General features: G+C 35.9%; 1 protein-coding gene and 1 non-coding gene across 2 annotated transcripts; one reads left to right on the plus strand and one right to left on the minus strand.

The window, feature by feature from the left end:
- Positions 1–712: 712 nt before the first annotated feature.
- Positions 713–4412, plus strand: LOC139871178 (transcription factor bHLH95-like). Its single transcript, XM_071858915.1, has 3 exons — positions 713–946; positions 2969–3400; positions 4293–4412. Exons 1-3 carry the CDS (start codon positions 713–715, stop codon positions 4410–4412), a joined length of 786 nt encoding a protein of 261 aa, XP_071715016.1.
- Positions 4413–5035: 623 nt separating this feature from the next.
- Positions 5036–5108, minus strand: TRNAR-UCU (transfer RNA arginine (anticodon UCU)). Its single transcript has one exon. It is a non-coding gene; the product is annotated as a tRNA-Arg (tRNA).
- Between the last annotated feature and the right edge of the window lie 9578 nt (positions 5109–14686).

Raw genomic sequence — 14686 nt, forward strand, 5'->3', positions numbered from 1 at the left:
GCTTTCAGGCGGAAACTCAAACAGCATTATAGAGATCCAATCCTTAAACCATCCTGAGGACAGGAGGAGCGGGCCGAAATCCTAAAATGCGTGCTCGTAAAACCTCCCCGGATCACTCCATAAATCGGGCAAATATCCTGGAATTAGAATTTCTTTGAGAACATTTTCACAAAATACATCAATGTACACAATACATAGTATATGTTAGTATAACACAACAATGAATTGGCCAAGTGGCTAGGTGATTCTTTCAACTAAAATATGAGGTTGTGATTTCAAATACCGTGATGACTATGTTTCGAAGTTAATTTTCAACATATACGTTTGTGATAGTAGGTTTTATGAGTAGTTTTTTCTTAGATGTTACTATGACTCAATTTGTTTAAGTTTCAAGTTAATTGTCAACCATGCTTTAAATAAAATAATCACATGCAAACTCACCTTTTCTTTTCTTAGAAAAGCATTCGAATCCCACTTATGTAACGGCTAATACTGTCATTTTGTGATGGGCCTATCCTTTTAATTTGGTTTGTAACAATTTAATATTAAATTTGAAAGCACCAATTATACTATTTTTAACAAAGTAAAACACAGCACATATTGTATTTTGTGCTATCTAAGATCACAAGAAAAACACCTATATTTCCTCCACGATCACCACCCTCGTCCAAAAACTTTTTAAGCACATTCCTGATTAAGGTTCTTATTTGGCATGGCTAAAGAGGTAAGCTATGATGAGGATTTAATGGAATTTTTAGCGACTGATGAAATGACATTAATGGCTCATGGTGGCGACGTAGAAAATCATGGCTTCTTGAATATGAACACGAACCAGCAGCCACACAATAGTGATGATATGGAAGGATTGACCGATGAAAAAGGTGAAAAGAAGTTAGCACGAATGTATGACACTCTCCGTGCCTTTCTCCCCCAACTCTCACCTAAGGTAACAATACTAATTCGGTACATTTTAAAGATATCATATCCTTGTATTTCGATTTCATGATTGACATTGACCGGTTTCTTTTCCGATTATTCGTATTAATTAGTCTAATTGGTCTATATATGAGTAATTAATTTGTTGCTTTTAGAAACTTTTTGAAGTATATTAGTAATTACTTTTCTTGAAAGGGAATATGATTATGAATTAAAATCCTTTAATTAAAAGGTGATGGTGAGATCTTTCATTCAATAATATATTTATACTTATTAAATTTTAATTTTATTGTAAATTTATACACTATTCTAGGGGTGTTCATTAGTTCGGTTTTTGGTTTTTCGGTTTATTCGGTTCGATTTTTTGGGTTTTGAAACTTATAAAATCAAAATCGAAAACCAAACCGAAACCAAATTTAAATATCAAAACCATAACCAAAACCGAACCGAAAACCGAAATTGATTTCGGTTAAAACCGAAAATTACTAAAAATAAAAATCCTAACTAGCATAAACTTTTTTTTTTTGAAAGGCAAAGCATCATTATATTAATAACTGATGAGAGAGTTCACGAGAATACAAAGACGACCAAAGTGCATTGAGCCAATGCCAACTATATATAGCAGATTCACATTGATGAACTAAAGCCGAGAATAAAACTAATAAAAAAGACAAACAGATACAAAATCTTGCTGGTAAGATCTCGATAGTAGCAGCTATCTTCCTGCTAACCTCCATCATCATATATTCATATGTACTAGGTTGAAGTAGTCAAGTATTCCACTCGATATTTGCATTTTTCGACCTCGACTTTATCCACAAGAAACATTTGGCTTGAATTTCGCTTACCACCATCGGAACACTCCAAACTTTTTTCTCATACACTTTGACGTTTCTGGTTTTCCATAGCAAATACCCACTTACCCATTCTATTGCTTGCCAAAGTTTGGATCCTTTGATATAAATTATGAAAAACGGTTGAGGAATTAATTTAACTATAAAGGATATATAACATGTTTATTGTTTAATAAAAATTTAATAATACATCAAAATATAATATAAATATATAAATATTATAATTATAAATATGTTTTAATATGTTATTAATTTGAATTCGGGTTTTAATTCGGTTTTCGGTTAACCAATTTAAAATTTTCAAAACCAAAGACCGAATTACGAATTCGGTTTCGATCGATTTGAAAACCGTTTAAAAAATTCAGTTTTTTTTTTTTTTAGATTCGATTCGATAATCAATTTATTCGGTTTGAAACCAAATGGTGCACACTCCTACAATATTTCATGGTAGTTTTTGTTTGCATTCATCTGGTTTTTATATAACCTTTTTGTACTCACGAGAACTTTTGTTTCCATATCACATCATATACGGAGTATGTTTTAAACTTTTTTAATCATATAATTAAATTTCTAAAGAAATCAAATCAAATCAAATTAATTATTATTGTAAGTATCTTTTAAGTCACGAGATGGGACTAATTATTGTTGGCATCTTGATATCTTCTTCATAAGAAGTCTCAAATTAAAATTAAAATCTCAATAATAATAACACATGTTGGCATGGACAAGAGTTTAAAACAGTCACAATATAATCCAGTTACGATATTTGCTTCTTGTATGTGTTCTATTCTAACAAAACACTTTAAATAAACACGAATTAAACAACTCATAGATTAACATCTCGTACATCAGAGTGAGTAAAAGTATTTGACAACCCGTGAAACATTAACTGGGAAACCTGTGTCATTTATTATTTATCCGTTACCTCCAAGTAAATGATGCCCTTTTAAGCACCAATCGGTGCATAAATAACCAAGTTAGAAAGTGAGTTAGAAAAAAAAAACAACTGCAATTGAGTTTTTCACCCTGATATAAATTTGGGCAACTTTAAAAAAAAATGTATATCCATAAATAGAACAGAGTTCTTTTCATATATACAACCTTCAATACTTTGAAAAACTACCTATACATGGCAAATTTATGAAATGATTTACTAATTTATTGATTTCTATACTCAGGTGGGCAGAATCAAGTTAGTGGATGAGGTCTTAGATTATATAAAATCCCTCGAGCAAACAGTAGAAAATCTTGAAAGAAAGAAGCTAGAAATGGTTCAAGGTGCGTTCAACTGCGCAAATGCGAATTTTACACCCCCTCCATCTGTCTCAATAGCTAGCCAAAACTTGGGTACCAATTCAAGGTACGGCAACAAGTGTACCACAATGGACAACTTGGGTACCAATTCAATTGTTTTTAAAAGTTTAACATCATCGTCATCTAATGTTGTGGTACATGTCTGCGACTCTGAAGCGCATATCAACATTTGTTGCTTGAAAAAGCCCGGTCTAATGTCTTCCGTTTGTCACATTTTGGTGAAAAACAATCTCGATGTTGTTACTGCCAACATTTCCTCAGATGATGCTAACACCATTATTGTGATTCATGTCCGTGTAAGTAATTTTTACTCAAACATAAAGTACCATTTATGATAGTTAAAATATGGTTAATACCATTCTAACGGCCGGTTGGAGAATGATGTTTTTCTTTTGTATGTCTTGTGTTTTCTTTGGCGTTCTACGTAGGAATCATGAATTCAATAGTCTTATGCCCCGTTTGGCTCATGAAATCCAATGAGATTCCGGTGGAATTGGATTTGAATTTAGACACTTGTCGTGTCTAAATTCAGTTCTAATTCTGCGGGAATTCCATTGGATTCTGTGAGCCAAACGAGGCCTTAGTTGACAAGGTCTATAACCGACCTGTGATCTTCTCTTCCATTAACAAGTGTCTTTAATACGTGCAACAGTTAATTAGCAACTGTCATCTCGATGGTAAGTGACTGATAACCACTATTTACAACGATTAAAGCACATTAACAGCAAAATTCATAAATATTTAATGTTTTCTGTGTTCGGGTTACTTCCGGAGGGCAAGATCTTTTGCAACGATGTTAGGGTCTCATCCACTAGACTATTTGTGATGGTTCACAAGTATCAAATGGTTTGCACATTCGTTAGAGTGTTAACGTTGGAATGTTTTAAGCCCCACAACATGTTCTACATATAAGGACATGAGTTTATTAGTACGTTAAATCAATTGGTGATAGAGGGAGGTTCCAAGTGCTTATATGCGTACATTTGTTTCTTTAAGTTTCCTATGTGAAACACCTATTAACTGATTATCTGCGAGAGTTAAAAATTGATCCACTCATAAATCTCACTAAATTCGCAGTGCTTGTACTCGAGCTAATTTTCGTTTAATCAATGCTCTTTTATGGTTCCGATTTCTTTACATAAACCATAGAATACTGTCAATCTAACTTGAGCCTTTTCTTCTATATAGGTTGATAATAATCATATTAACATTCCTCGTGAACTTGCGGGAGAAGTTCTTTACGAAGAAATATATAAGAAAGTTGCGAATGAGATAATGCTTATTGTTAACAATGGAGTCACAGAATGAATATATGATTGGCCGATCCTAGTAATCCCTGAAGAAACAATATATCCTAGTAAACTCTTTCTTTGCCAAGTTTTTGTGAACTTAAACTTATGTTCAAAAACATTTTAGTGTTTTCGGTATTTAAAAAGGCTTCTTATCTGTATAATATAGACATGATTTAAAGATATGAATATATATCAAGTTGTGTAACTTCTTCCTTGTGATCTTTCTTTAATTTAGTTAACACGCAAGCTTTCTTTAACAATAATCACCTCAAAACACTCCCTAACACCTGAATACTTACACTGGTGATGTTAATACAATATTTAGGACATAAAGAAGCTAACAAAAAACCTACATAATTATTGAAGTGACATAAAGTATAATGTAAATATACGCCAATCTAATTAATACGCTAGATAGATCTATTTATAGCCTAGTCATTGATCCATTTATATTGCGGCTTTCGCGCATACAACCAGCAAAGTAAGTATTTTCTTGTTATTTTTCGATTGAGGCTAGTTGTGACTAATTCCCTGAGACTTACAATTTTGCATTATAGGAAGCTGTCACCAGTATATGTCAGTTATTTGTTAATGATTAGTGAGTGATATTTACAAAACAAATCATGATAAGTAAAAAAACACACCCGGTGGGACTCGAACCCACAATCGCCTGATTAGAAGTCAGACGACTTATCCATTAGGCCACGGGTGCTAGCATTTAATAGGTGTATAAAAATTATAAAATATATAACTTTCTAGTCTCCTATTGCAAACTAGAAAAATGTCATCTATAAGACCACTCTTAATCATGACGGTCCGTCATGGAATCACGGAGTGTCACATCAGCGCCACATCAGCACCTTCTTCCCATCACTAACCAACCACTAAATACTAACAACCATGACGTACCCATCACACTCTTCCTCACACCCACTAAATTAATTAATTAATTCAAGGTACAAGTAATACAACAAAATATACAACAAATAATTACACATGTTCCGTGATTCAAATTGTCATCCCATGAAAAAGTGGAGTACGAGTGATCCAAGGGCGGCCAAGGACTATTTGCTAGTAGTGGAGTCCTTGAAGACTAAGCCAAGGACCGTACCAAGGACGGTACCGTTACAAGCGCTCTAAGGTATATGTGTTTAACCAATCACAATCATTTCGTTTTACTGTAACAACCCGACATCTCAAATCCCAAAAAAAAAAAAAAATTCCTGGGCCTGACCATCTGGACGGCGTCCAGGTTTTGGGACGGCGTCCAGCTTTTAAAACTGGGACGGCGTCCAAGCAATTGGGACGGCGTCCCAATGAACTGCCAGGGACTGACCTGGTGTCCCGTTTCACGTACGCGGAAAACCCGCTTCCCGACATTTTTAAACGAAAACCTTTTTACCACAAGTCAATATAAGTGAAACTAAGAGTTTTGCATAATCAAAACAAGTTTTACATCATCGGGCCCACGCCGCCTATTTTACGAGTTTCGTTCAAAAATACAAGTTTCGACCAAATACAAGTTTAAGTTCCAAACGACACTAGAGCATGGTGTTTGGGGTTAAACTACCCAATCTCGATCGAACTCCAAAAGCTAACACCCAAAAGCATCCCCTATCAAAACGAGCGGGAGACCACTAATCCAATTGAACGCTCTTACCCTTGTCAACGCCCGAGCCTATAAAAAGGTAAACAACGAGAGGGTAAGCAAAGCTTAGTGAATGCAATAATTATACGAATACATATATAATATACCTACTTGCAATCACTTACACAAATACCGCAAACATGCTAGCAAACACAATTAGCTTATCGTCACAAATACAAGCTATAACCTCCAATAATCAGGCTAGCATAACACAAGCGTATATAACATGAACAAAGTAATATGGTTACACTACAACACAATGACCATGGTTAACCAATCGTACAAGGAACGGTGTTTAAAGACCGTTGGTGTTCACAACAACCATTAGTGCACTTAAAACTTCGCACACTAACCCCACGGGTGGCATCTTAACACTTCGATGCTTCACCCCGGGTGGCACCTTAACACTTCAGCACTTCACCCCGAGTGGTGTCTTAACACTTCGACACTTCACTCTTCACCTTACTTGGAGTGGCATCTTAACACATCGATACTTCCCTCCCGAGTGGCGTCTTAACACATCGACACTTCACTCGCCATGTGGACGTGGTGTCTTAGCACATCGACACTTCACATCTCACACTACACAAATAAACACATTATATATCTACGCATAAAATTATTCCACTCACCTTAGAGTCTTCGTGAAAGATAACCGAACTTGCAACTTCAATGTAACGTACCTATTACATTTTAGCACATAATCAATTCACAACTCAAGTCGGTCAAGCAACTCACTCAAAAATCTAGAGTCTTTTGACCCAAGGTGCAATCACGACCCATTTTGCACCCTTAACCCTAATAATGGGTTAACTTCACCAAAAACCCTAATTCTAGCCATTAAGGTCTTAACACACATTTAATCACCAAGTTGACTCGTTTTCATACATGCAAGACAACCTAGGTCATCAAAGACCCATTTGACCCATTTCAAGGTCAACACACCCATTTGGGTCTCCCACAACCTAAATGACACCCACTAACATTAACTATAAATGTACTAGTGATTTGCTAGGCCTTTAAGACCCATTTACCCTTTCAAAACCCTAGGTTAGTCACCATTTGGGTCTTCATGACCCAAACTTACCCAAAACCCCCAATTTACTCACAAATGGGTTTTATGTGCAATACTAACCCAAACCATAACCCTTAAACACATTAAACTAAGGTAATCAAGTTTAGGGCTTACCACCACAATCAAAACGAAGCTAACGAGGAGATGAACAACTTTAATGCTCGAGCTAGAACTCGAAACAAGCTTCTTCCTCTCCTATTTGAGCTTTCTCACACTTAAATGCACTCTCACTCTAGAATTGAAGTGGATGAGGTTTGGTTGGAAATGGAGTAATGAAGCTCAACAAAACTGATCTAGGGCCTTTAATTCGTCCACAAAGTGAAATTACCAAAATGCCCATCTAAAATTTCTAAAAAACAAAAAGGCTTGTCTGCCAGCCATTCTGGACGGCGTCCAGAAAGTTGGACGGCGTCCAGGCCTTTAATCTGGGACGGCGTCCCGCCCATTTGGACGGCGTCCCACCAGTCTGAGGAAACCGGATCTTACAAATCTCCCCCACTTGAATCGGATTGCGACCTCGCAATCCACGCCGCATGACAAGCAGGAAGATAAACCAAGACAAACTCTTCGGGCTCCCAAGTAAACTCGGAACCTATACTTCGACGCCATTGGACTTTAAAAGTCCTCACCTCTTTATTTCTCAATTTCTTAACCTTTTCATCAAGTATAGCAACCGGCTCCTCAACATACTCTAACTTATTATTTAGCTCAATCTCGTCTAACGACACCCGCGAAGAATCATCCGCAAGACACTTACGGAGATGGGAAACATGAAATGTATTATGGATCCCCGCAAGCTCTTCGGGTAATTCCAATCGATATGCAACTTCACCAACACTAGCTAAAACTTTAAATGGCCCAATAAACCGAGGAGCTAACTTTCCCCGTCTTCGAAATTGAATAATACCCTTCCATGGCGAAACCTTAAGCATTACCATGTCGCCTTCTTGAAATTCGATCGTTCGTCTACGTTTATCGGCATACGACTTTTGTCTATCTTGAGCCTTCTTCAAATGATCCCGAATAATATCAATCTTATTATTCGTCTCCAAAACCAAATCGGTACTCCCGATTTCCCTTTGACCCACTTCACCCCAACAAATTGGAGTTCGACACCTACGCCCATATAGCATCTCATAAGGTGGCATCCCGATACTAGTATGATAACTATTATTGTACGAGAATTCCACCAAAGGCAAATGCTCATCCCAACTTCCACCAAAATCAATAATGCACGCCCGTAACATATCTTCCAAAGTTTGATTCGTACGTTCGGTTTGACCGTCCGTTTGAGGATGATACGCCATGCTCAACTTTAATTGCGTACCCATATCTTCATGAAACATTTCCTAAAATCGAGATGTAAAACGGGTGTCTCGATCCGAAATAATAGATATAGGAACTCCATGTCGCAAGACCACTTCCTTGATAAACAATTTAGCCAAGGCCTCCGACGATATTGCTTCTTTAATGGGAAGAAACAAAGCACTTTTTGTTAAACGATCAACTATTACCCAAATTGAATCAAATTGGGTTCTCGCCGTCTTAGGTAACTTTGTGATGAAATCCATGGTAATGTGCTCCCATTTCCACTTCGGGATTTCTAACGGTTGCAATTTACCATACGGCTTTTGGTGCTCGGCCTTAACTTGCAAACAAGTGACACATTATTCGACATATTTTACAACATCACGCTTCATGCCCGGCCACTAATAATCCTTCCTCAAATCATGATACGTTTTCGTCGCACCCGGATGAATGGAATACTTTGACTTATGTGCTTCATCAAGTAGCACCCGCCGGTAATCACCCATCTTAGGCACCCACACCCTTCCTTGAAAAGATAACAAACCACGCGAACCCATAGTAATGAATTCCGATTGCCCTACAATTTGTTCCGCATACTTATTGTGAACGTAAGCCTCTATTTGAATCTCACCAAGCTTCTCAAGGAAATCATTAGTAATGATCAAACGTAACGATCCTACCTTTATCGCCGGATGTTGACTCTTTCGACTCAACGCATCCGCGACAACGTTCGCCTTGCCCGGATGATAAAGTATCTCACAATCATAGTCCTTTACCACATCCATCCATCTACGTTGACGATAATTCAAATCTCGTTGACTAAAAAGGTATTTTAAGTTCTTATGATCCGAATAAATCGTGCACTTAACACCATACAAGTAATGGCGCCAAATTTTCAACGCATGCACCACCGCCGCCAACTCAAGATCATGAGTCGGATATCTCGTTTCGTGTTCCTTTAATTATCGAGAGGCATAAGCGATGACTTTACCTCTTTGCATTAAAACACACCCGAGCCCGTTCAAAGACGCATCACAATAAACCGTCATGTCTTCTACCCCTTCCGGTAACACTAACACCGGAGCTTGACATAATTTCTCTTTTAACAATTGAAAAGCAATTTCTTGCTCGTTCTCCCAATTAAATTTCGCGTTATTTCTTGTCAACTTCGTCAGTGGAGAAGAAATCTTGGAAAAGTCTTGGATAAACCGACGATAATAACCGGCCAATCCGAGAAAACTCCGGATTTCCGTAGGCGTAGTCGGTCGTCCCCAACTCTTCACCGTCTCTATCTTCCCCGGTTCTACTTGAATACCGTCCTTGTTAACAATATGACAAAGGAATTGAACTTCCCTTAGCCAAAATTCACATTTGGAGAACTTTGCATACAACTTCTCCTTTTGTAACGTCTTCAATACTTCACGCAAATGACGTTCATGTTCGTTCATACTTTTTGAGTAGACTAATATGTCGTCAATGAATACAATTACTGACTTGTCCAACATAGGTTGGCACACTCGGTTCATAAGGTCCATGAATGCCGCCGGTGCATTCGTAAGACCAAAAGGCATTACCACAAATTCAAAATGCCCATAACGCGTTTGAAAAGCCGTTTTCTCGATGTCTTCCTCACGGACCCGCATTTGGTGATAGCCGGACCGTAGGTCAATTTTAGAGAAATACGTTGCACCTTGAAGTTGATCAAACAAATCGTCAATCCTAGGTAACGGATAACGATTCTTGATCGTCACTTTATTCAACTCTCGGTAATCGATGCACATCCGCATACTACCATCCTTCTTCTTCACAAATAACACCGGATCGCCCCATGGTGAAGCACTCGGTCGAATAAAACCATTCTCAAGTAACTCTTGGGTTTGATTTAGCAATTCTTGCATTTCTGTCGGCGCTAAACGATAAGGAGTTTTAGCAATGGGGGTAGCCCCCGGAACCAACTCAATGCGAAATTCAACATGTCTTTCCACCGGAACGCCCGGTAACTCGTCCGGAAAAACGTCTTCAAATTCACTAACAACCGGAATTTCACGAATAGGTGGTGGCTCGTCACGAGCATCAACAACATGGGCAAGAAAAGCCAAGCCACCACTAACAAGGAAACGACGTGCCCGTGCAAAAGTGCATATCGGCACCTGATGTTATGCGAGGCGTATATGAAATAGCTTATATTTTACTAGGAAATACTATTAAATATGATACAATTTTACACAAGATATTTATTTATTTATAGAATGGATATACCTAAACCTTGCTACAACACTTATAGGCAGTGTACCTAATCGTACAGTAGTGTAGTTTTTAGTAAGTCCGGTTCGTTCCACAGGGATACACTTAAACAAGCTTAACGCTATATTAGTTTTAATCTTATAAAAATACAAATATATGTATATAAGTAATATTATTATTATAAAGGGGGGTTTTTACCGTTTAATGACCGGTTTGTCGATTTTTATAACTTTAGTCGCAGTTAAAACCTAATGTAAAAATATTAAATAATAAATAAAAGACTTAATTTAAAGCGTAAAATAAATAACGATAATGAAATTGCGATAAATAAAATTGCGATAAGATAAACTTGCGATAATTAAAGTGTACGATAATTAAAAGTGCAATTAAATATGAAAATAAAGGAATTATATATGAAATAAAAGAATTATGCTTATTTAAACTTCCGTAATCCTGATGTTTGACATGTTGATTTTAGTTTATTCCCATGGGTTAATTGTTCTTTGTCCTGGATTATTTAATATGTCCGTCTGGTTTTTGTCCACAACAGTCCATCAGTCATAAATATAAAGTGCGAGTGTCCTCGTCAAATTATCCTTATATCCAAAGTCAAATATTCCAACTAATTGGGGACTTAAACTGTAACAAGGTCTTAATACTTTGTTTAATAATTACACCAGGATATCGACTGCTTGTAACCCAAGGTTTTAATACTTTGTTATCAATTATGCCAAGTGTCCTTGTACATAATTTCACCCCTGTTTTAATAATTCTATAGACTATTAATCCATTCCCGTGTCCGGTTAAATGAACGATTATTCGTACATATAAATACCCCGCCCATCGTGTCCGATTGAGTGTATATGGTTATTTATGGGTATGTCCAATTGTAAATCTTTATATTAAAATTAACAAACTATCATTTAGTTAAACAAATATAAAGCCCATTAATAGCCCATAGTCTAATTTCCACAAGTGTCGTTCTTTTGTCCAAACCCCAATTATGGTACAAAACCCAATTACCCAATTTTAGTATTTTAGTCAAACATCACGATTACTTCGACATTAAATAAGCATAATAATAACTTAGCTACGAGACATTAATGAAAATAACATAAACATAACTTACAGTGGGTGTTATTAGCGTAGTGGTACACGGACAGAGTTTCGACTTACAAAACCTTAAAACATTCGACTAATCGATCCTTATTATTATCACTAACTTAAAATTAAAATTACAAATTGAGATTACGATTTGGAGTGATACTTGATACATAAAAATGGGGAAAGAAAAATATATATAAAAATAAAAGGTATCTATAAATCGTCGAAATGCATGTTCTTTTATAGGCAGAGAGTGCTCCGCGAGTGCGGCCTTTTTGGGCTTTCAAACTTCGCGAGTGCGGAGGTCATGGTTCCAGCTCATCCAAGTTTGGATCTTAGTCTGCCGACGGATTTTATTATAAATATAATATAAATATATAATTTATATAATTAATTATATATTATATTATATTTATATACATAATTAATTTATAATTTCCGATCCGTTGCGTCGTACGTTGAAATCTGGTTCATGTCTTGGTTCCGGATTTTCGAACGTCCTTTCGTATAATTTAATATCTTGTACTTTGCATTTTGCGGCTTGTACTCTTGTAATTTTGAGACGTTTCTCATCAATAATTGGAACCACTTTGATTGTACTTTGTACTTTTGAGCTTTTTGGTCATTTGCGTCTTCAATTCATCGCATCTGTCTTTTGTCTTCACCTTTTATTATTTAAACGAATATCACTAGTAAATAGAACAATTGCAACTAAAAGCTTGTCTTTCTTGAGGGATAATGCTATGACATATATATTCGTTTTTAGCATTATCAAATATTCCCACACTTGAGCGTTGCTTGTCCTCAAGCAATATAGTCTTGAAATATACTAGAATCACTTCTTTATTCTTCACACTTTGTACATCAGTGATTTCTATACGGCGGTATAAACAATGGTAGTAACGATGTGGTTTACAGTCCCACATGACTATAAAAGTTTAGATCCATTAAGGAAATTGGATCTTTATGAAAACATTTGATCTTTTGAAAATTAAATCTAGCTTTTACCCTAAATAAGTTTTCCGGGATAACCCTTCACCGGTGTTTGCAAATTCTTTTTGTGGGTTTGGTGGGTTTCATATTTGAAATTTTTAGCTCAAAACTTAAGGTTTTGTGTCACCCACTTGCTAACCTTGTATTGGGAAAGTAACACGTCCAGTATACTTGCTCCGTATATTACCTTTCGGTAAACTACCGTCCGGTTGTAAAGGAAAGCATTGAACAAGCAACTATTAAGGCAATGTCCCCTGACATGCTTTTAATTATGGTCTATAACGTATCGGATGCAATTACTATCCTTTGTAGGAGCAATAGTAAAGCTCACCCTTATAATTTTTCGGTCTGGCACAAGGTCCTGTCTTTGACCATGCTATGCAACCACTGTTCTTATGGTTGACACCCGATTTGGTTCAGGTGACCTAATGAATTCCAGGTGAATTCCTAGGATTTTACGTTCAATGGTAATGAACGCATTGAAAATGGGTTTTCAGAAAACAAATCGGTTTGTAATTTTGATCAAAATATTTTCTCGTTCAAGCTCGAGTTTAGATATCATCGAATTCCATGAGTTTGTAATTCTCAATCTTTAAGGTCCATCTCTAGGATTGAGTAATATCAGGCTTAAAAGCTAATTTTTGATCTTTAAGGAGATTATCCTTTCTGGAGATCTGATTCATTAGTCTTATCCAGCTAATTTGCACGGCGTCCTCCCCATTTTACAAGGCAGATCCTTTCATGGTTAGGATAAGTCTGACCACTTGACGACCCTGTTTTATGCTGAGGTCCGTGGATTTCCTGCTGATTTTAGTGATGATTTTTCTAGATTTTTCGTCAACCTGCAGCTGGTCTGGACGACAACTTCATGACCTAAATCAAGAAGCGCGTTTCTTTTTCGGAAGACTTTACTTCCTTTTAATGATGGAATTGATTCATCGTGTAGATCCATCTTTCTTTCAAATATATTACAGTAAATCGGCTAAAACTGATTAAAATCGTCCAAAACAAAAGTATCTTCAGTTATTTGTTACAAAAATATGTGACTTATGTTTTAAATAACTTGGTAAATTTTCCCACACTTGACTTTTATTTTCTTTTATTTGCCTTTTTATTGTCCTATATTCCATTTTAAATGAATTCTAACATTTTAGTTTGTTTCTCAATTTATGTCCTTTCCGAGGTAACAATAATTTCGGTGTTAACACCTAGTTTTATCGTTCATAAATATGTATAAACATGATTTTGAATTCATTTAATTGAAAATTTTGAAAATTTTTACTAGAAGTGGGTAGTCAGTATATAAGACTAGGGCTGTTCTTTGTTATCAGAGAGCACTAGATTCTAATACAACTACTACGTTACTAGTATTTTTAATGATAACCAAGTGTATAAAGTAAAAATTTTAAAAATTCGAAAGAATTTAACCCCTTCCCACACTTAAGATCTTGCAATGCCCTCATTTGCAAGAAATCAGTAACAATTTAAATTATTGAGGGTGATTAGTGTAGAAATGATTAAATTTTACCAAAGTTTCCAAACATATTGGCGTTTTTTTTTAAAACCTTATACTAATAAAATATAAATTAAATTTAAAATTTTGTTTTTCCTTTTATTTAGGACGAGGTTGTTTCGGAACGATGTCCTAGTCCGTCCCTCGACAAAATTTTAAAATTTCGTCATTTCAAAACATTGTTTTTAAAGCAAAGATTTTTTTTTTTTACATACTTTAATTCAATAAGACTAAAATTAATGATAATAAAAGTTCTCGTCCCTCCCTCGGGTAAAGCAATTTCGGTTCAAAGACCTAGTCTTCAACTCACGACGAATTTTAAATATCATATTTTTAACTTATGGAAATAAAGTAAAAAAAAAAAATTTATAAACACACCAAACTTAAATTTAAAATGCATAAAAT

Source organism: Rutidosis leptorrhynchoides, chromosome 10 (genome assembly GCF_046630445.1).
Source record: "Rutidosis leptorrhynchoides isolate AG116_Rl617_1_P2 chromosome 10, CSIRO_AGI_Rlap_v1, whole genome shotgun sequence".
Taxonomy (NCBI): Eukaryota; Viridiplantae; Streptophyta; class Magnoliopsida; order Asterales; family Asteraceae; genus Rutidosis; species Rutidosis leptorrhynchoides.